The 21,806-nt window shown below is 40.7% G+C and overlaps 1 protein-coding gene across 2 annotated transcripts; it reads left to right on the top strand.

The window, feature by feature from the left end:
- The first annotated feature begins 117 nt into the window (after positions 1 to 117).
- Positions 118 to 14,662, top strand: DNASE2B (deoxyribonuclease 2 beta). Of its 2 annotated transcripts, none has more exons than XM_036089889.2 (6): positions 118 to 650; positions 3,745 to 3,922; positions 7,229 to 7,313; positions 9,621 to 9,782; positions 11,099 to 11,296; positions 14,194 to 14,662. In XM_036089889.2, the coding sequence occupies exons 1-6, from the start codon at positions 538 to 540 to the stop codon at positions 14,532 to 14,534; spliced, it is 1,077 nt and encodes a 358-aa protein (XP_035945782.1). In that variant the 5' UTR covers positions 118 to 537; the 3' UTR covers positions 14,535 to 14,662. The 2 variants fall into 2 exon arrangements, with proteins under 2 accessions (XP_035945782.1, XP_077928959.1); XM_078072833.1 differs by lacking the exon at positions 118 to 650 and adding an exon at positions 5,341 to 5,525 and having other exon boundaries at positions 3,787 to 3,922.
- Positions 14,663 to 21,806: the final 7,144 nt, after the last annotated feature.

Raw genomic sequence — 21,806 nt, 5'->3', positions numbered from 1 at the left:
TTGAGGCAACCCTTTGAAGTACACTTTAGGGAATGTTTACTTAAGACTGAGAGTATTAGAAGTGATAGATCCTAACTATTACTAAGACATAAGGTTTCGTCATTTCTGCTCAGTGCGTCACCGACAAGCATTTGCTTTCACTCCTGGGCCATCGTGAGGGAAAAACATGAAATATATTTAATTCAACATCTACTGATCAACATGGAGTTCCCCTGCCTACTGAACTTCCTACTACATGATGTTCACTCCGAAGAGTTAACTATATATCCCGTTTTTCTCTCCAGAACTTCTGATGACTTTGCAAAACAGTCAACAATTCAGCACCAAAGCCTCCGGAGTCACGCTGGCATGTTGTGACAGAACCACACAATGACATGAGGTTCACCCTGTCCTGAAAATGCCCGAACAGCGGTAACAGAGGTAAATGGAATCCCAACGTCAGCGCCAGCACGGACTGAGAGAGACCTGAGACTCGGAGTCCTCAGTCTCGGGGGCAGGTTTCCCGCTGTGGCATGGCGTGAAGGTGGCAGATAAAACATGACAGCAAGACTTCGGAGAACAGCCCTTGCTTTGCTCTTCTTTGGCCTCTTTGGGGTCCTGGAGGCAACAACAATATCGTGCAGGAATGAAGAAGGCGAAGCTGTGGATTGGTAGGTAAATGAAATGTGCGGATCGGTACATGCAGCTAGAAAGCCAGAGTATCTGAGGCAAAACGGCTCACTGTAAAGGTCCAAAGGAGTCTTCCACCCTGCCTCTCCCTTTTAAAAAGAGAGGAAATTGAAGTGTGTAAATGGGCCAAATATCCAAATAGTGGCAGGCTCCTGAGTGGGAGAGCTTCCCCCCGGAGAAAGAGCTCAGCAGCCCCTAATGAGCCTGATTTGCTGGTCCCAGAGGGTCACAGCTGGTGGCCACAGAGGAGGGGGAGGACTGACAGCCTCTCTTGGTTGGCAGTTTCCTTTCATTGCATTGTGCCTTTCCTAACAGAACCCTTCCAACATCCTTTTAGAGACTGACAAAGGAGAGAAGGCAGATTACTTTTTGTCTGACATGGGAGCTTGCTCTTCCCCTTATGAGAAGGAGAAAGAGGGCTTGATCGAACACAGCACTGTTGGGGTAACCTTTTTATTAGGCAGCACAAGGCAGCTGTTGGACTGGGTACTAGGTCACTGGCCTCCTTCACAGTGTCAGAGAGACTAAGCACAGCATCACATCATGGTCATGGATTCTTCTAAAGCTTTGATCACCTTTTCAGTCTTTAATTAAGGTGTTTAGTTTTGGCATTATGGTCGGGATCAAGCTTTGCATAAACTGCAGGCTAGAGAACACAGATACGCTCACTCAGTCTCTCAGCAAACAGTTACTGAGCACATGCCAGGCCCTGTGCTGAGTTTTGAAAATACAGATATGGGGCACCTGGGTGGCTCAGTTGTTAAGCATCTGCCTTCGGCTCAGGTCATGATCCCAGGGTCCTGGGATCGAGTCCCACATCGGGCTCCCTGCTCAGCGGGGAGTCTGCTTCTCCCTCTCCCTCTGCCTGCCACTCTGCCTACTTGTGCTCTCTCTATCTCTCAGTCAAATAAATAAAATCTTTAAAAAAAAAAAAAAAAGAAAATACAGATATGAACGAAACATGGTTCTTGCCCTCCAGGAGCTCAGTTATGGGGTGAGGGCATAGATGGGGCCATTGGGGAGCACAGAGCCCAAAAACTTCTCTGAGGAAGTAGTTTTGAGCTAAGTTTTAAGAACAAAGGTGAGCTGCTCAGAAAAACCAGGGAGCTGCAAGGGCATCTCAGGCCCAAGAGGGAGCAGTGAGGAGGTACAGGGGCAAAAAGGCAAAAAGCCACCGAGAAGGCATGGAAGCAGTTCAGTGTTGTTGGTGCTTCAGGAGAACATGGGGAGATGGTGAGAGGGAAGCTCAGCGGGAGGCGATGGCCAGGTCATGAAAGGCTTCGTGTGCTGGGCTGCAGAGTCCGCACTCGACCCTCAAAGGGAGCTACTAAAGACCTTCAAGCAGGGATGTGATGTGGTCAGGGTCATATCTGAGAAAGCCCACTGGCAGTACTGTGAAGGCCAGCTGAATGGAGACCAGTCTAGCTAGAGTCATGGAGACCAATAGGACTCACATTATGGGCGAGGCAATGTGGGGACCCTCGTTCGAGAAATGGCAGTCAAATTAGAGAGGAAGGAACACTCTGAGAAAACTCGCCCACAAGTGGGCTGAGGGTCGTAGGAGAGAGGGAGAAGTTAAGAAAGACTTCTATATTGCTGGCTTCTCTGACCGTACGGATGTGTTCCCTAGCTGCAGAGAAGAGCAGAGTTGGAGCAAAATATTATAAACTTGGTTTCAAAAATATGGAGCTGGAGGTCTCTGGGACATGTATGCATGTAGGCTTCTCTGGACCTCAGCAGAGAGGTCTGGGCTACAAACAGATTCAGGAGTCTTCAGAATATAACTGGAAATGGTTACCCAAAAAAAATGTTTAAAAGCACGAGTTCTCATCTGGTATGTCGTGACACTGAGAGTTCTCCGGCCCTTCAGTGGTGGGCCACCACAGTGTGATTGACACATAAAATGTACTTTTGCCACAACTGAATGGACATCTCACTTGGCAACACCCGTCAGAGGGAATGCTGAACTGAGCAGACAGGGAGGCAGCCTGGAGCTGCTACAACTCACTGTGAGAGTCAAAAGGCGGAGCAACATCAGGCCCGCAGCAAAGCATAATCTCAGGTTTCCTGCCACATGTGAGGACCCTGCGCTGAGAGTAAGAACGCATGCGCAGGGCGGGAAAGAGCTCGTGTAAATAGAAGCAAGCGTAGAATGTGAAGCTTTTACGGGCAGTGGGAGACACTGGCGTGTGGCGATAGTGAATGCATTAGAATGTTTGCTTCATTGTATTTGACAGTTCATGGTGGGATTTTTGCTATTAGAGAGGATTTGGCTAGACCCGGGTGACTTTGCCCTCTGGAGACTTTCAACATTGTCTGGAAACATTTTTGATTGGCAGAGCTGAGGAGTACTACTGTCGTCTAATAGGTAGAGGTCAGGGAGGCTGCGATGCCCAGTACAGCCCCCCGTGGCAAAGCATGATCTGGCCTGAAATGTGAACACAGCACATTGAGAAGCCCTGGGCTACATGATCCAACCACCGCTCCTCCCTGTGAAATACCTGAAGAAGATACACAAACAGGAGATAAGAGTAAAGAAGGCAAAATGCTTACTTGATTGGCTGGTCTTGGCCCTGAATCCTCAATGCAGGGCAGTCTGATAAACAGCTGAAGATTGTGGCCTAGGCCAGAGGCTCAAGGGAGGTGCCATCTACTCTGCATGCCAGACCCAAATCTCAGACCCAGCCAGCCAGCTACAAAGAGACGAGCATGCCAAGCACTTGGGGCAGAAGAGAAAAACACATCCAAGGCCTTTGCAGTACAGCCCTGGGCTTTGGCCTCTCCCTAATGCAGCCATAAGGACTGTGGAAACAGAAGAGAGCCACGGGCAATGGGTACAATTCATACATGGGCTTCCCCTACAGGGACCCTCCCCGCCGGGCTGGTTACTCTCTCGAGCCGTCAGATTCGCAATTCCTTCTCTGGGAAGGAGCAAAGTAAAGGTGAGAATAGAGGCAGAAAGCTGGAGCAAGTTCCTTAGGCTTAGGAAACACAAGTAAAATGATATGTTTAGGTGCTTAACACCAGGGGAGCAGTCAATAAACGTTAGTAATTTGTAATTATTTCCTTTGTTAGGTTTATCTTTTATAAGTTACCTAAAAGGCAAGACAAGGAAAGCAGACAGACTGGGTTAGAGTCCCTATACCTAGACTCTACAACCAGAAGCTGGAGAAGGAGTAAGCAGCTCATGAACACCACCAAGAGTGTGCTGGGAAGGACATTACAACAGCTATATGAAGCACACGCCTCCAAGGTAAGCTGTGGTTAATCATTCATCTGAATCATATAAAATGCGTGAAACAGAATCTAAAGCTTCCAAAAGATTTTAACGGCTAACCTACCAAACCCCCAATCCTAGCAACTTGAAGTAAGCCAGCGCAGAATCTGAATCAATCTAAAACCTTAAGGCATATGTCATCAGACTCTACAGCAATGCCAAATTATTGGCACATTCAGCACTATATCCAATAGTATCGCTGGGTAAGGTGTGAACTAATTACATATGGAAGCCTTCTGGCTGCCAAACTCTGCCAATTCACTCAGTACTTGCTATCTTATCCCTCTGACAGAAATAGAAAGGAACCCCCTCCTGTTATAATGCAATCGAGACCTGCAGTCAATATGCCATGAGGGATGGATTGCTGATGCTATGGTGGGGATGAGTGGTGGTGGCCCACATAAAGGTTTCCACTTGGTCTGCCTTTTAATTTATCATTTTCCAAATAGTAGGTTGAGAGCTAGGGCTCTAGTGCAAGGCCCAGAACTAACTTGCCTGAATGGAGACTAAACCTGCTATCTGGACTTGATCAGACAATGAGCTAACCAGCCAAAAAGACACAGGTAAGTAGGCTGCTGGCTCACTGTGGGCAGTCTCCCGAAGTTCCAGGCACCATCTGCTGTTCGGTGACAAGATACTGCTTTCCAACCAGGGGTGACAAATAAAGTCAAACAATAATATTCGGTTGCATGCACGGCTGCATTCCTAACACTCACTTACAGAGAAATCAATGTGTATAAATGACTCAGCACTTACAGTGTACTGGGCCTTTCCACAAGTCAATAAATCTAATCCCCACAATACTGTGTTAGACCTTAGCACTATGGTGCATGTATATGTGAGTATTTACTTAAAACATGCAGACAGCTGTCCCTACGTGTGCTAATATTCACTTTATTCACCTGCCATTAAGACCAGCCTTCAGAGCCAAATTACAAAGTAAGAATTTATTTGTAAGGTGCACCAAGCACTGTTCTAGGTGCTTTTTAAAATTATTGAATCCCAGCAGCAACCTTGTTTTAAATTAATAGATTATTATGTAAAGTCAAAACTGCCTTCTTTCCAAGGTTGGGGATGGAGGCCGGGAGCATAACCCATCAGTGAGAAAATCAACGCTTCTACTCTTCCCTTCCCCACTGGGGAGAGAAAGAGCAACATGGTAGAGCCTCTGTCATTTACCTTAGTTGGGGCAGATGGTTCTTACTTTGGCAGAGTATAATACTGATCTTTGGAGGCACAACACTAGCCCCAGAGCCTAGGAGGGCAAGAGAGCTAAACTGCTCTGCAAAATAGAAAAGAGTAGATAAGAGCTAGGAATTAGAAAGCGTAAGAAACACAGAGGGAGACCGGGAGCAAGTCGGTGTAGTGATGTAAAACCATTCAATGTTTTGTAGCCTCAGTAAAACCTGCTCCTACACAAGGCCTTGAGTGATGGATTCGGGAAAGAAAATGACAGTAAAGGGGTTCATTTCCCTGTCAGATTGGCATAGAGCCAAAAGAAGAAGAGCAACAATAGTGGGTGACACCCAAGGGAGATGGGGTGTTCTTTGGAAGCTGGAGTTCTGTGCCAGGCATGATGGTGAGACATAACTCCCCCAACCCGACCTGGAATTCTAACAGAAAGCAGAATGCAAGATCAGACCAACTGGTTTTAATTTCAATTGTCAAGATGACCTCGGCCTATATCTCAGTTATATTTGGAATTGTTTCCCTTCTTTTGGCCTTGTCAGTAAGAACCTTCCATACACCTTCATAGTAACGCTTATCAAACTATATTGTAGTTGCCTGTACTTTTCCGTCTATATTCCCTGCTGGACTAGGGGCCAAGACTGTGCTAGTCTTGTCCAACATCCAGTAGGCAAAATAATACCCAGCCTAGGTGTTGAAGAACTAAAGCTGTCCAGAGGCACATGCGTAGGCCTACCTACTCTTAAGTCCATGGTCTGTCCCCTTTATCAGAGAGCCTCTCTTCACTAGAGCTACATCCCATTTAACCTTAGCTTATTGTTACCCTCCTGGTTAGAATAATACACTTCGTCTGTTATAAGAATAAAGTTCCTCACGGAATCTTCCCAGAGCCCCTTCACATTGCATGCCAAAGGCACACAATGGCCTCATGACCACATTCAACGCCAGCTCATTGAATCACTAACCGTCAGAGTCCTCCGGCAGAGGACATGAACGCCAACAGTAGCTATGGTCAATTGTGGAAAATGAAGATAAGAAGACAGCTTCTTTTCCTGGATATTCATAAATATAGTAGCCAGGAATGCTTCACAGACTATATGGTGCATTTAAAAAAAAAAAGTTTTTAGATTACATCAAATAATGAAGCAACTGTAAGCGACTCAGTTATTGACTTCTTTTCTCTCAGAAAAGGAGGAGCCTTTTTTTTTTTTTAAAGGAGCTGGGTTGTCCTTTCTTGCTTTTAATTATGTCCCCAGATTTTTTTAAATATCAACATTATTGGCTTCCATAAGAATCGCTGCATCATGACACAAATGAAATGGAACCACACAGAACAAATATAAGCACATTTCCAAAACATGACATAAGAGATACCACCAGAATAATAGCTTCATTTTTACTCAGAGATTTGGCCAACTGTTCAGAAAATTTACGCATATTTTGCCTTACCAGAGGCAATCCAATATCACACATTCAACTTCACCACTTTTTCTAAGCAGAAAATATCAAGCAAGAAAGGTGAAGTGACACTGAGAAATGGATTGAAGGAAAATCCTCCCCTATAGGGAAGTAGTGGGAGCAGAGAATGAGGAATCCTGACTAAACACAAAACTATGACCAAGCAGTGAAGCACAATGTAGGCAGAGGAACCCAGAAAGACCCTGACAGCCAGTTCCATATTGTGCCTCTAATATCAGTGGAAAAAACCCAGGTGTAATCCTTGGCTGGTTGTTCCTACTTCATTTCCTGAACAAATATTTAAGTACTCCTTTATTACACACTGGTTGCCAAATGAGAAACGCGGGTCCAAAACAACCAAGAGAAATAGGAATGTTGCCCTCGCATGCACATCACAATGCATAGGGTACTTGTCACATGAGACGAAGCCAGACATGGTTGAGAATGGACTTCCTATTCCCTGTCTTGCATGGCTCAAAATTCATATTGATGGGGAAGCTGCCCATTAGGAGAATGGATGACTTCTCATGTGTATTAATGAAAGCTCTGTACTGCAGTCTGGGCGGCTGGTAGAAATGTGGTGAGCATTTACGAGTGTAAGATTTACACCATTATAACCCTAATGTGTTCCTGCAGAATAATAACACAGCCTATCTACTATACAATGATGGGGTCCCTACCTCTGTGAATTATTACAGCAGAAAATATGGACACACTAAAGGTATGACAAAAGCTGTTAGTTTCTCTTTCCTCCTGGAAATCAACATTCTCTTAAACGTTCTATCTTGAATATTCCTATATTCCACACTAAAAAGATAGCTTTTCTTTTTAATGGTTTGAGTTATCAAAATGCATGATTCCTATATCACAGGTTATAATTATATCATTTGACTTGGAAATCTCCTTTTCACAAATTCCTTTTTATTTCTTAACATTTAAAAATACATGCTTTATAGGAGAAATCCAAGTACTGACTACTGGGAATACCAACCAGTCTATCTATGTGTGTGTTGTGTGTGTGTATGTTTGTGTGTGTGTATGCACACATTTCAGTCAGATTCATTGGGGTATAATTTACATAGAATAAAATTCATTCTTCTTAGTGTACAGTTCCTTTTGAAATAAATATTTTTGAAGAGTATTTTAAATAGATTTTTTTATATTATGGTAATTTTGTTACATATATTATAATTTTTATTACAGGAAATTTTATTTTTCTATTTATAAACTATATATATATATATATAATTTAAAAATTCAAAATGCCAGCCAACAAAAAATCTGTAATCCTAGGACCCACTAGATAATCACAATAATCCTTTCTACTTACTTTTTCTATAGTATGTATTTTAAAACATTTTTATAAAACTATTGTAATGACTATTTTCAACCACTTTTCAACTTAATATATCATGAATAATTTCCCACGGCAACAAGTATTTTTCAGAAGGTCCCAAACACAAATGCCTTCAGCGGCAGGCAAATGGACGTCAGCAAGCCAGGTGGGCTGAACTAGCAAGTCATTGAAGAACTGGAGGGTGCATACTTTGTCAAAAGGGGCAGATAGTATTCAGCTTGCCTTTTAGGGATGCAATTTTTCAGGAGATGTTGAAAATTAGTATTTGTGGAAAATTTCCCCAGTGTTTAAATGTTGGCAATAAACTCAAAGTTACTCTGTGAGCATAATAATATGTATCTACAGGCTAGATTTGACCAGTAGGCTGCCACTTTGCAACCTCTGATTAAGAATATAATTTGTAATGGCTGTCAAATGTCATGAGCATTCAAAGCTTTTGATTTAGCCCAGTTGCCTCCCTGATGGTCTTATTAGCATAGAGTGCAGCAATTTTTATAATACAGCACATTCTCCAACCTCTCTTCCAACAACCCTCAACCACCATTCTCACTCCACCCTGTTAGTTGCTAAAAGGGTTTGGGAAAAAGACTGGAAAGGGAATGAGACCCCATGTCCAGAGGGGGTGTTCTCTTTGTCAACAGGTGCCTGACATCCTGTGGCATTAGTATCAGGGGGTTAGGATTTCAGGCAAACAGCACACTCATCTGGGCAGAAGAGAGCCTCTGAAGGTCATCCAGCTCTTTTAGGCAACAGGACTTTGGACATTTTCCCCCTGGACACAGGGAATAATTCTATATCCACTGAGAGACCAATAGTGTTCTTTCTTAAAGTGTGTTCTTTGCAAAAGAAATAACTGGCAGGCATTTGGTTTCCACTCTAACAATAAGACAAACATGAATACTTTATATTTGCATGGTTATATGTAAACTGGAAAGTCTAGTCAGCATACCAAAACTATCCCAATTTATTTATAAACACAGAAATAGTCACAGATGCCTGTTGGATAGGATTCATTTTGCCATGTCACAAGATGATGAAAATCTTTCTGTTTCCTTCCTTTCCGGTTTTCATGTTATTTTGCTCTAGAAACTTCACTAAACACAATTAACTGGGCTGTTCTGGCATGGCTTCTCTTTTAATTCTCTTTGCTTCTTATTTCTGGGCTTGTGGAATTGACTAGTCTTCTACACATAAGCGAGCATCAGTTTCTTACAAATTACCACAGGTACATTTCTCCACTTGATATTTTTCTCTTTCAGCTCTTTTTTAGCCAGTTTTGAAAATAGCTTAGCTGCTTAGCAGTAAAGAGACTCATTATCTGAAGCTTGCCGGGTGACTATATAGTTTAACAAGGTCAAATTCCAATTTAGCAAATTTGCATTCTGCCAAAACAAATTCTTCTTATGATTACAACATGAAATTCCTCTTAACTCTTCACAGGGTGGCTGCCCTGGCTCTCTTTTTGGTGGCTTATTATCAGTAATGGGGCAATGTGATGTGTGCCCGAATTGGTTTTGAAATCTTTGAAAAACAAGCATAATCTTTGTGATTTTTAATGAAATAAAACATTGGCCTGAAATATAAATGGGCTTAAATGTTGCAGCTTTGAACACTATTGTTGAATGGAGATTTGTTTTTCTAATGTATCTGTATTAACTGTATTTTTGGTAGGCTTACTGCTGTGGAACAGAGTCCAGGGAATCTGGCTGATTCATTCTATTCCCCGGTTTCCTCCAACTCCTGAAGAAGGCTATGATTATCCACCCACAGGAAGAAGACATGGACAAACTGGCATCTGCATAACTTTTAAGTATAACCAGTATGAAGCAATAGGTAACACTAGAGTGTGTTAAAAAAGAGATACCAATGTTAAAGAAAGGATTTGGAAATGTATTAATAAATGTATTACTTCATCTATTTCTCTATTCATTAACACTCTGATACCTAGATTCTAGTAGATTCTAATATTGGCATTGCCATGGTGAGACCTTGAACAGGTTCACTTACTAGACCTTTGTTTCCTGATCCACCAATGAAGTCTTTGAAATTGATCAGGGGTAGTATTTTCAAATGTCTGCAGTGGCCAGGCAGGTAATGAAAATGGGTGAAACAGACAAACAACGCCGCATGGGCAGTGGGGACAGTGACAGTTGACTCTCCCCTCAAAAGCCTCAGCTCTGCCATGTGGCTCTGCAGAAAAGCAGACCTAATGGTATCAGATCTCCATATTTTTCAAGAGGAACTAGGAATCTAGGGATGGGAGGGTGGGAGAGAGTCGGGAAGAAAGTATGGTCTCAATCTTATTTAAGAAAATAATTGTGCAGATTACATGTTGCCTGCAGACCACCAACTTGACAGCTCCAAGCCACGTGATCTTCCTTTAAGATCCCAAGCTCAAGCCCCAAAAATACTTGGATTTGGAAAACTATGGTGGGGGAGAAGGAGAAGTAGGAACGCTGTTTTACCAATCTCTTTTTACTGAGGATGCTGCTAAATTGTAGTAAAGAATGATTTACCTTTAAGTATAGGAGATTTAGAATATGTTTTTCATTAAATTTCTACCTTATGGCAAGGATTACTGAGGCTCTCACCCAAGTTAAGCCCTAGTTTAACTAATTGAGTTCCCGTAATGATTATAGAGATAAGTAGCATAGAGATTAGGTGTACATGCTGATGAGTTGACCATTCGTTGAGCTGGATGATCAGTGCACGGGAGTTCTCTACTTTTGCATATGTACGTATTTGAGAAAGGAACATATGACCTCCAACGCCAGACTGCCTGGATTTGAATATCAACTCCATCAGTTACAAGCTTTATAACCCTGTGCATATGACATAAATTCTCCATTAGTTCATCTGTAGAATGAAGAAAATGATAAAAGAACTTACTAATATGATTATTGTTAGGATTGAATTAGTACACCCATGTAAAACCCATAGAACGATGCCTGGAAAGTAGGAAGTACTCAATAGGTGTCAACTATTTTAACCAAGAGTAATTTGAAAGCTATTGGTTTAAAGAAGGGAATACTCTTGTTTTTCGTTTTTTGTTTTGCTTTGTTTTTTAATTCACAACAAGATCTATAATATCAACAAGCATTTCCATCTGTGTCCTAATTCTCAACTTTTCTTTCTGTTTCTTGATCCAGATTCTCAGCTCTTGGTCTATAACCCAAACATTTATAGCTGTTCCATCCCAGCCATCTTTCACCAGGAGCTCGTTCACATGCCGCAGCTGTGCACTGGGTCCAGCTCATCAGAGATCCCTAGCCGGCACCTCATGGCACTTCAGTCAGCCCGGGGCCAAAAATTCCTCCATTTTGCAAAGTCTGATTTTTTCCTTGATGGTATGAAAGATCATGATCCAACCATATGTAACTCTGCTGTTGGGCTCACTTTGGATTGTACAGAGGAAATATTCTGATTATTCAGGGGTAGGGAAGTAGAAGGGAAGGGAGGAAATAGGAAAGAAAGGGAAAAGGGAAGTTGGATCAGTTCAGACATTTGCCTGCTCTGCTTGAATAGCACAATTGCTGATCCAACCGCCAAAGTATCTCACAACCATCCAGCCAGGGGTGAAAACTCAGTCTCCAGCCTCGGTTGGGCACAGGACCACAGCTGTCTCCTTTTTTTCCATTCCCTAAGCAGCTATTTTAAGCCTTCTTTACTCTCAAGTCCTTTACATTACCCTGACACCTCATTCTCAGCCTCACTTTTTCCTTCATAGAGAGAACAGAGATCACCAAGGAGAAATCACTTCAAGGACAAACCCCACCCAAAACAGTAGGAGGTTCCTCAAAAAATTAAAAATAGAAATATCACATGATCCTATAATTCCACTACTGGGTATTTACACAAAGAAAACAAAAATACTAATTCAGAAAGATATATGCAGCCCTATGTTTATTGCAGCATTATTTACAGTAGCTAAGATATGGAAGCAACCAAAGTGTTCATCAATAGATGAATGAATAAAGAAGCTGTGGTGTATATATACACAATGGAATATTACTCAGCGATTAAAAAGAATGAGATCTTACCATTTGTGACAAAATGGATGGACCTAGAGGGTATTATGCTAAGTGAAATAAGTCAGACAGAGGAAGACAATGATTTCACTTATATGTTGAATTAAAAAAACAAAACAAATGAACAAACACCCCCCCCAAAAAAAGGCAGAAATGGACCCATAAATACATAGAACAAACTGATGATTCCCAGAAGGGAGTGAGTGGAGGGATGGGCAAAATGGGTGAAGGGAAGTGGGAGGTACAGACTTCCAGTTATGGAATGAATAAGTCACAGGGATGAAAGGAGCAGCCTAGGGCATATAGTCGATGGTATTATAATAGCATTGTATGGTGTCAGATGGGAGCTCCACTGTGGTCAGCATAGCATGATGTACAGAGTTATCGAATCACTATGTTTTATACCTGAAACTAATGTAACATTATGTGTCAGCTATACTTCAATTTTTAAAAATAGCTAAAAAAAAAAAAAAAAAAAAAAAAAAAGAACATACCCACTCTCAACAATCTTATCTGTTTCCGTTCCTTTTCACGAGTTTTCTCTCATCCCAACAGAAGAAGTGCACCCCTTGTGCCTTGGAACCCATCCCAGCCTCAGAATACCTTGATTCATCCACTCGATCTGTTCTCCCTCTTCTATTTCAACAGACCCACTCTATAAGCTCTGTCCCCTTAGCACACAAACATTCCTAAAAACCTTCCCTCAGTTCTAGATCCCCTTCTCTCTGCTTCTTCTTTTCTTCCAAATTTCTTTTTAAAAAACTCTTCAGAACATTCGCTTGCTCGATGCTCCTTCACTGCAGTCTTGAGCCTCTGCCTGTAGACACTCCAATCTCTCCCCAGTCACCAATGACTCTCTTAGTTGACCTCACTGTCTTCCTTCCTTGCTTGCTTGCTTGCTTCCCTCCTTTTATATTACATAAAATTTACTGAATGCCTACCACTTGCCAAGCCCTGTGTTAGGCACCAGATAGAGATCCAAAAATTAACAGGACAGAAATAGCCTCCACAGAATTTGGTACTGTTAAAACCCTTTCCTTCCTGAAACACTCCCCCTCCCTGATTTTGGGGAGTATATAGTCTCTTGGTCTTCTTCCCACTTCTTTTAAGTCTCTTCTGCCTACTCCTTACGTGACAGAGTTGCCATGTGGTCCTCTACTCTTCCTTATCTCATTCTACATACTCACTCTAGGTTATTCCAGCATGGCTTCAGGTGATTCCCAAGACTAGATCTGCACCCCAGACCTCTGGACTGGCAGATGTATTCAACAGTGGGTGGGACATTTCTACTTGGAGGTGGCACAGCCACACCAAATTCAACCTGCCAAACTCATCATTATCCCCCACAAATCCACTATTTTTCTTGTATTCTGCAGAGTCAACTGGGGACTCCAGATCTCTCTATCAAGTCATCAAATTCAATCAGTTCCAGGTTCTTTGTAACACTCACTTTTATCTTTTCTTCTCCAAACTTTCTGCCACTGCCACAGTCCCACCTGTGTTTATTGTCACAGTTATTGTGACAACCTGATGTTTTCCCTATCTCCAATCTAATGCACCTTTCTCAGTTCATCCTCCACATTGCCTCTCGATTGATATTTATGATCATAAACCAGTTTCTATTAATTCCCCATGAACACTTCTGTAACAGCTCCCCCAGTGAGGGGCGCCTGGGGGGCTCAGTTGGTGTCTGACTCTTGATTTCAGCTCAGGTCATGATCTCAGGGTCATGGGATGGAGCCAGGCACTGGGCTCTGTGCTCAGAGCAGACTGCTGAAGATTTGCTCTCTCCCTTTCACCCTCCCCTCTGTTCACTCTAAATAAATAAATAGCCCCATTGATCTCAGGAAAATCCAAACATTTTGGCATGATTTGCAAAGATCGCTAGAGGCTGGCCCCTGGTTACTTCTCTAGCTTTATTCTTTCCGAAGATCTTTTCAGGACAAAAACCTATATTGCTCTCTTGCTTGCATGGAACAGAAGACATTTTTAAACACCAATGTCATCTTAGTAATAATGATAATAACTTTTATTTACATATCACTTTAGCACTCACAAAATGTTCTCCCATCCACTATCTCAATTATGTTGTTATTACTGTGCTTGTGACATCCACATATCAGGGGTGAATGATGATTTCCATTGCTGAGGATATTTTCAGGGACTTATCTAAGTATAAATACTAACCTCGCTATCTTTCTCCCTGTAAACTCTAGACATCTTTGCAGCCTGGATGGCTCAACATTTGAAGACACACTTGCTAACAGAAACCTGGCAGCGAAAGAGACAAGAGCTTCCTTCAAACTGCTCCCTTCCTTACCATGTCTACAATGTCAAAGCAATTAAGATATCTGGACAGTCTTATTTCAGTTCTTACCAGGATCATGCCAAATGGTGTGTTTCCCAAAAGAGGACCAAAAATCACTGGACCTGTATTGGAGACCTAAATCGGACCCCATACCAAGCCTTCAGAAGTGGAGGATTCATTTGTACCCAGAATCAGCATATTCACCGTGCATTTCAAGGCCTGGTTTTATATTACGAGCACTGTAACTAAACTTGGTGAAAGGACATATTTTCAAAGCTGACAATGGGTCTTCTTCCATCAGATCCATTCTTTATATATTAAAAGCCTATGAATGTAGTTATACTCCACATATCATCAAATAAAATGCTTTTCTACCATGTTTACCATTTTATCTTCCACTTAGTGGCAATTTATCTACTTTTTTTTTATATGTCATAAACATAAATTATTATACCTAACTAAAGTGAGAATGGATGGACTAGAAGAAAAAATATTCTCAATTGTTCATAGATTGACTGGATATCTCCTAGATTATTTGCATCTCCTTCACAAAGATTTTCCTGACTCTTCTCCTCATCCCTTGTTTAAGGAAAAAAAAATCTCTCTCTGTATCTCATACTATTTAGTCATATTCTTCTTAGAGTTCTTTTCACTGGTTTATGGTTAAGTCTTATTTGTTATTCTTGCAGCTGCTCCATACTAATCTTACAATCTTAGGCCATTCACTTGAACTCTCTGAGCTTTGGTTTTCTCATCTATGAAATGGAAATAATGTCTAGATGTGTTTAAGCACCTAGCGCAGAGCCTGGCAGAGTTGACACTTAAAAATACTGGTGGAATTTGAATATGAATCCCCCTACCAAGTTAGAAAAGACAAAAGAAAGTTTAGAAATGCGTAATATTTTTCAAAAAAAAATTTAAGTCAGATTAGGAGAAAGAAGTAAAACAACCCACCAACGTGGGGGTAAATAAAGAAGAGTAACATAAAGAAACCATGATCAGGGGCGCCTGGGTGGCTCAGTCGGTTAAGCGGCTGCCGTCAGCTCAGGTCATGATCCCAGGGTACTAGGATTGAGCCCCGCATCGGGCTCCCTGCTCGGCGGAGAGCCTGCTTCTCCCTCTCCCTCTGTCTGCCGCTCTGCCTACTTGTGCTCTCTCTCTCTGTTAAATAAATAAAAATCTAAAAAAAAAAAAAAAAAGAAAGAAACCATGATCAAATTTAACAATCTTCATTCCAGTGTGTTTCATTTTGGGAGTTCTAATCACTAAATATAACTATGATATAAATAAACAGTAAATAATAATAATAAATTTATTATTTATTTATTAATATTAATTTATTATTAAATAATAAATAAATTTGCATTAAGTACTAGTTGCTTAATAAAATTTGAAATATGGTTCCCAATTTCAAGAAAATTACAATCTAACAAGAGTAATCACAACAATAACTAAAGCCAGCACTTATTGAGCATTTACTATGTAGTTAACGGTCAACCCATATTTTCTTATTTGATCTTCATAATAATACTATGCAGTGGGAATTATTATATCCCCATTTTACTGACAAGGAAACTGAAGCTTACAAAGCTTCAGTAACTTGCCCAATATTATAGATGTCTATCTGACCTCCAAGGCTATGTTCTTTACTTCTTTTCCAAGAGACAATAAAAGAAAATGATGCAAAATAGGATAACATATATATGATGTCTTAATGCCAACCAAAACTCATGGGACATAATGGCACCTGTTCAATGAAAAGCAGAGAAAAAGTTGAATTTGTCTTCCTGTCAGAAGCAAAGATAAGCTAAGGGGATATTGAACACTAGCTAGCTAACTTACATGCTTGAATGTATGAAGAGGTTTGATCTTCACAGAGAGCATCTGAGCAAAAATAATTCCAATAAAATAGGATTAAAAGAAAAACTAAAAAGTACAAGATCCTGACTTTAAAGGTGAAGAGAGTCAGAACTTGATCCAATAGCACAAATAGGAATGAATGAAAAGGAAAAAGAGAAAGCAAAGGTCAATTGAAGAAGAAATTTTATTGGGCTAAAAATACACACAGTAGGTATGAGCTTCCCCCCAAAGGTAAAGCCAGACCTTCTAGAAAAATGGTTTTATCTCAAGCTCAACAGAGAATCTGAACGAGAGTAGAATCAAAATCAGAATCCATAGAATAAAGAGTTCAAGAATGTGACAGAGAGAAGAAAAAGAAGATGTTGGCCTACTGGCAATGCACATTGAGGATGTGCTTCCCAGTGAAGGGGAGAAGGGCAGTGCCTAGACCCTCCTTGAGAACGGAAAATATGCTGGAAAGGAACTGAACAGCTCCGGGAGTTCAAGGATATCAAATACTGATCTTGAGAGGAAGGAATATACCTTGGTATTGTAGTTCCCTGTGATGGAGCTTAGGAGTAGCCACAGCAGACCAAAGAAATTAGTATTGCTATCTTTCTCAAGCATATACCCAAGCCCATTACCCAATCAAACTGATTCCTACAGGGACACTGGGGAGTATCTTTAGGACAATAACATCATTGGAAGGAAACTGAAACTTTTGAGGTTATAGGGGATGTTTTCATTGATTCCCTTTGGGAGGAAGAGAAGGATAAGGGAGATATCAATGAATGGTTTAAAATACTGGAATTAAAGACTCATGTCTAAGATGGAAGTGTACTTTACAAAGAAGTATAAGATTGTATTTGGTTGGAAACTACTTAATGTAATTGCAGAGGAAGGAAATTAAAATCAGAAATAAACCTATGGCAATAATTAGGTTGAAGATGCAATTCTAACATGGTAATTCCAAATCATTTCTACTGTGCCCTCACCCTTCTTAGGTGTGAGCTTCTTAGAAAAGCTATTTTCCCCAGTCTATATCATGTGACCCTTTCCTCTCCAACTCCAAATGCTTGTGACACAAAAGAAAATAAGCCATATGGCATTCCAAGGCAATACCATTCAGAAAATAGTTTGAGGTAGGGGTACCACAACTGAGTCTTGGTGCTTGAGCACTTGATCTGGAGGGTTATGTCCACTGGAGATAAGATCACCATCGCCTGCCTTGTGCTTGCTGAAGCAGAGAATGGTGGGCTGCAGAAGCTGGAGAATGATGCAGATGCACCCCGAGTTCAAAGGAGCACAGAGTAATATCAATTCCAAATGTCCAGTTGTCAGATGAGTTCCTGTGAAGCCCAGCTGTTTTTCCTAGTCACATATTCTATGATATACCACTATATTCTTTCATTAAGTATCCCATTTTTAGTTTCAGTTGGTTTGAGTAGGTACCTATTTCTTGCAGGCAAACAATTCTCATTTAAGTTATGTAGAAACAAGAATGACAGTGCAAGGGTAGTACCAAATCATTTCAATTAAGATAATAACTGAGGGGGACACCTGGCTGGCTCAGTTGGTCAACATGCAACTCTTTATCTCAGAGTTGTAAGTTCGAGCCCCACGTGGGGTGTAGAGATCACTTACAAATAAAATCTTTTAAAAAAATAAATAAAATAATAAAAAAATAACTGAGAGATGGGTCATACACAATTCTCACAGACCCACAATCTCAGATGTTTTACATACTAACACAGAATATGGGTCATAAAGGAAGTACACTAGAGATTGTAGCATGGCATGGTGAATGTACTTTCAAGGGAATAAATAGGAAGGATTTGGTGGGAAAGAATAAAAAAGAGTAATGAGATAGCTTCAAATATGTGGACATCTACTAAGTGTCTCATTCAGCTAAAATAATTTTTGATTAATTTGTGGCTAAATACACTATTGCATTTCCCAAAGAGTTGATGAAATGACCAGAGGAATTTCAACTCTGAACCTAAGACTTGCAAACAAGGAGTTCATTGGTGAAATGAAAGAAATGGTGCCCCAGGAAAAAAGTGTCCCTGGATGATCATCAGAAAAAGAAAAGTTGAATGTAGTTCAAGTTTAGAAAGTCTGAGATTGAGGTACAGAAAACAATATGATTCCATAGCAGAAGATTCTTAAAGAGAATACAGCTCAAGAGTTTAAGATCAAAAAGAAATTCTGACTATATGATTTCTCCATGAGGAAGAAAAGGAGAAAGCAATGTAAATACACAGCCTGTTTTCTCACAGGCTCTTCTATAACTTGCAAAGCATGTGAGAAAAAGCCCATTGAACAAAGAATATAAGAATGTCACCAATCTGTGTACAGAATTATGTGAAACTGTAATATGAAATTTGTTGCAAAAAATGCTCAGGTTAACAAAAAATATTTTATACTTATATTCAATCAGGATTACATTGGAATTAATAGGAGTTTGTGCATGTCAAAAAAAAAAACCCATAAAAAACCAAAGCAACTTTTGTCTCTTTTACTTCCATCTTTTCAGTAAAGATAAATGGTATTTAAACTAAAAAGGTAGGAAAAAATGATCAGGAATAACTAAATCAAGGCCTCTGCAAAGCAATCTTCAGAGAGCACACAGCGCCCCACCGTGAATTCATGTTTCCAGGCTCAATAAATGACAGTGAAAACTACTGAAAGACCAGAGATCACTAAATAAACACAGAAGAGAGGTAAATGTCACTTTCATTTATAAAATCGAGTGGTAGGTGTGTTCTTAAATGTAATCCCCAGGATGTTTCTGTGTGGCTCTTAAAAGGGCCAGATTTTTAAGCACTTACCAAACAATTAACTAGAAAATCTGCAGGTGCAAGAATGAACTAGGTTCTCTATGAGTCAGGCATCTCTGACTACCTCATTTCCCTTTTTGATAAGAGTTATAAGACCAGTGGATCATGAGGTTGTAAGAGGTATAGTATCCTTGGGCAGCAACAAACAAATGTCGCTCTTGATATCCTTACGGTCAAGACAACAACATTGAGGAGCGCCTGGGTGGATCAGTCGTTAAGAGTCTGCCTTCGGCTCAGGTCATGATCCCAGGGTCCTGGGATCGAGCCCCGCGTCGGGCTCCCTGCTCAGTGGGAAGCCTGCTTCTCCCTCTCCCACTCCCCCTGCTTGTATTCCCTCTCTCACTGTCTCTCTCTCTGTCAAATAAATAAATAAAATCTTTAAAAAAAAAAAAAAAAAGACAACAACATTGGGTGAATGTTGAGTACAGTCCAGTGAATTTATGCATTACTCAAAGAGTGGGTTTGTGTCAGTTTGAAAGGAAGCTCTTGGAGTCATACCCAAGCACTTTTTCCAATTTAATCCATCAAACATACTCTGTACTGAACTCTATGGTGAGCAAAAGGAACAACAATGAACAAAACAGACAGTTTCTGCCCTTATAAATCTTATACTTAAGTCTGGCCTTAGCCCTGTTCCATAAACATTTTAGATGACTTCAGTGAGTATTCACAAAACACATTTATTGAATTGGTATATGACAAGCAGGTAAGAGGAATAGCAGATCCAGCAGACAATGAAATTCCATCCCAAGGGAACTTGAAAGGCTGGTGTAATGGGCTAAATCAGGTAATACTAAATATACTAATGATAAATGTAAGACTCTGCCCTTGAATAAAAAAACCCTGCACAATGGCCATCACAGAGGTGTGGGTTGAGGGGAAGTACAATTTAGTAGCGAATGATATAGAAAATGATCCAGGGGTTTAGGCAAAAAGTCAACATGACTAGACAGTGCAAATGGCTGAAAAAAGAAAAAGAAAAAGCTAATACAATCTTGAAATGTATGAATAGGACATATTAGAAAGAGTAAGGAAATAGACATACTCTATCCTGTGTTGGTGACCTAGATAATCACTGTTATGAGGAATACAGATTGGAGGACAAGTAGAAGAAATTGGCCAGAACAGTATGGATCCTGAGACAGTAGAAGGAACAGTGGAAAGAAATGGAAATGTCTATCTCTAAAAGGGCTCACTGGGGACAGGATAAATATCTTCAAATATATAAAAGACTATTCTGTGGAGATTGGTCTACATTTGTTCTATATAACATCTAGAGGCAGAGCCAGGATAAAGGAATAGAAAATAGCGTGAGCCACATTCCGCTCAATTTAAATACAAGCTGTGTTGCCCAAACCTCTTGCTATGACCTATGAGCTCTACAGCCTATAACCCGGGCTCACTCTCCAGCCACTCTCTCACCTTTCTCCCACCCACTCACTACACTTCACCTACTGCCATTCTTCCTACTCCTCAAACTCTCCAAACTCACCCCCACTTCCCAAGGCATGCACTTGCTGTTCCCGCTGTCCGAAAAACTTTTCTCTCAGAAGTATACATGGCTAGGCTCTTCTCATCAGTAAGGCCATCAGCATTAAAGTAATTTCTTCTAAAAGGCCTCTTCTGGTCACCCTAAGTTAGCATCTCTAGGCACTCTCTAATGCAACACCCTTTTATTTATTTTATTTTAGTATTTCTCACTATATGACATTATCTTCATGACAGAAAGTAGATTTTTGCATCCTGTTCATTGTCAAATCCCCAGTCCCTTGTTCCCTGCCTGGAATACTGAGTGCTCAGGAAATATGAGTTGAATGAATGAATGTATAGATGGCAAGATCTGCCAGATATGTGTTTGAGTGAAGGGCGAAAGCTTGTTGGGAAGGCTGTGGTAGAGGGGAGTCACACATAGATTGAGAGGTAGAACTGAATGATCTTAAAGTCATTTTCAATCCTGAAATTTTATAATTAAGCACTAAATTGTGGGATGCATGATAATTTCACTATTGGTTCAGAGACGGGTAATTAATGAAGACTGGAACAGTCAAGAAGATTTCATTGAAGAGGTAGACATCAAGGGCTCTTCAAGGACAGGTGAAATTTAGACAGTTGGAATGGAAAGAAAGATATTCTGGGAGAAAGGAATAGCATGAGCAAAGTCTCAGAGGCAGACCTGAGGAGAGAACCACAAGGAGTTAGGCTTGACTAAAGGAGAGGATGTACTTTAGGAACTTGAGAAAAAAATGAGACTGGACACGTACAGTAGGGCCACAATGCAAGGTGGGACCTTATAGCCAGGCTAGGAGTTGAACTCAAGGGGAAAAACCTGAGAATTCTTGAGAAGATAGGTAACCATCATATAAAGACAGTGATTTAAGGGAAGTTAGTCTCTGGTAAGGTCTGAACCTTGAAACTGATTTAGACTAAATGATGTCCCTTCCACCCTAAAACAATTTATTTCTATTCTATTCCATTTTAGGTGGCTCTCACAATAATCCTGATGGGAGATAAGAGGTCCTGACCTAAGACAGTAACAAGTGAAACCAGGAAAAGATGAATGTGAGAGATATTTAAAAAAGAAAAAAAAAAGCTGTCAGGATTTCACTTCTAAATTAATAATAACTATAGGTATTTCCAAATGAGAACCCAACATATACTAAGTACTCAATAAATATTTGCTTATGTACCATAAAGGATCCCATCACTGAATACTGGCAAGATAAATACAAGCCTTTGTGTAAGGATGGTCATGGATTTGCACATACTCTCTCGCGCAGATTCCTTTGTCACCAGTATCCTGCAGGTGGCTCGCTGATCATGGTCAAGTGGAAAAGATATCCTC

This window comes from Halichoerus grypus, chromosome 5 (assembly GCF_964656455.1).
Source record: "Halichoerus grypus chromosome 5, mHalGry1.hap1.1, whole genome shotgun sequence".
Taxonomy (NCBI): Eukaryota; Metazoa; Chordata; class Mammalia; order Carnivora; family Phocidae; genus Halichoerus; species Halichoerus grypus.
This window is presented reverse-complemented; position numbering and strand designations above follow the sequence as displayed.

Excerpts from the sequence above, each read along its gene's own strand:
- DNASE2B (XM_036089889.2), top strand. The coding sequence starts at position 538 with ATGACAGCAAGACTTCGGAGAACAGCCCTTGCTTTGCTCTTCTTTGGC. Across the intron at positions 9,783-11,098 it reads TAACCAGTATGAAGCAATAG|ATTCTCAGCTCTTGGTCTAT; the intron begins GTAACACTAGAG and ends TTCTTGATCCAG. Across the intron at positions 11,297-14,193 it reads GTCTGATTTTTTCCTTGATG|ACATCTTTGCAGCCTGGATG; the intron begins GTATGAAAGATC and ends TGTAAACTCTAG.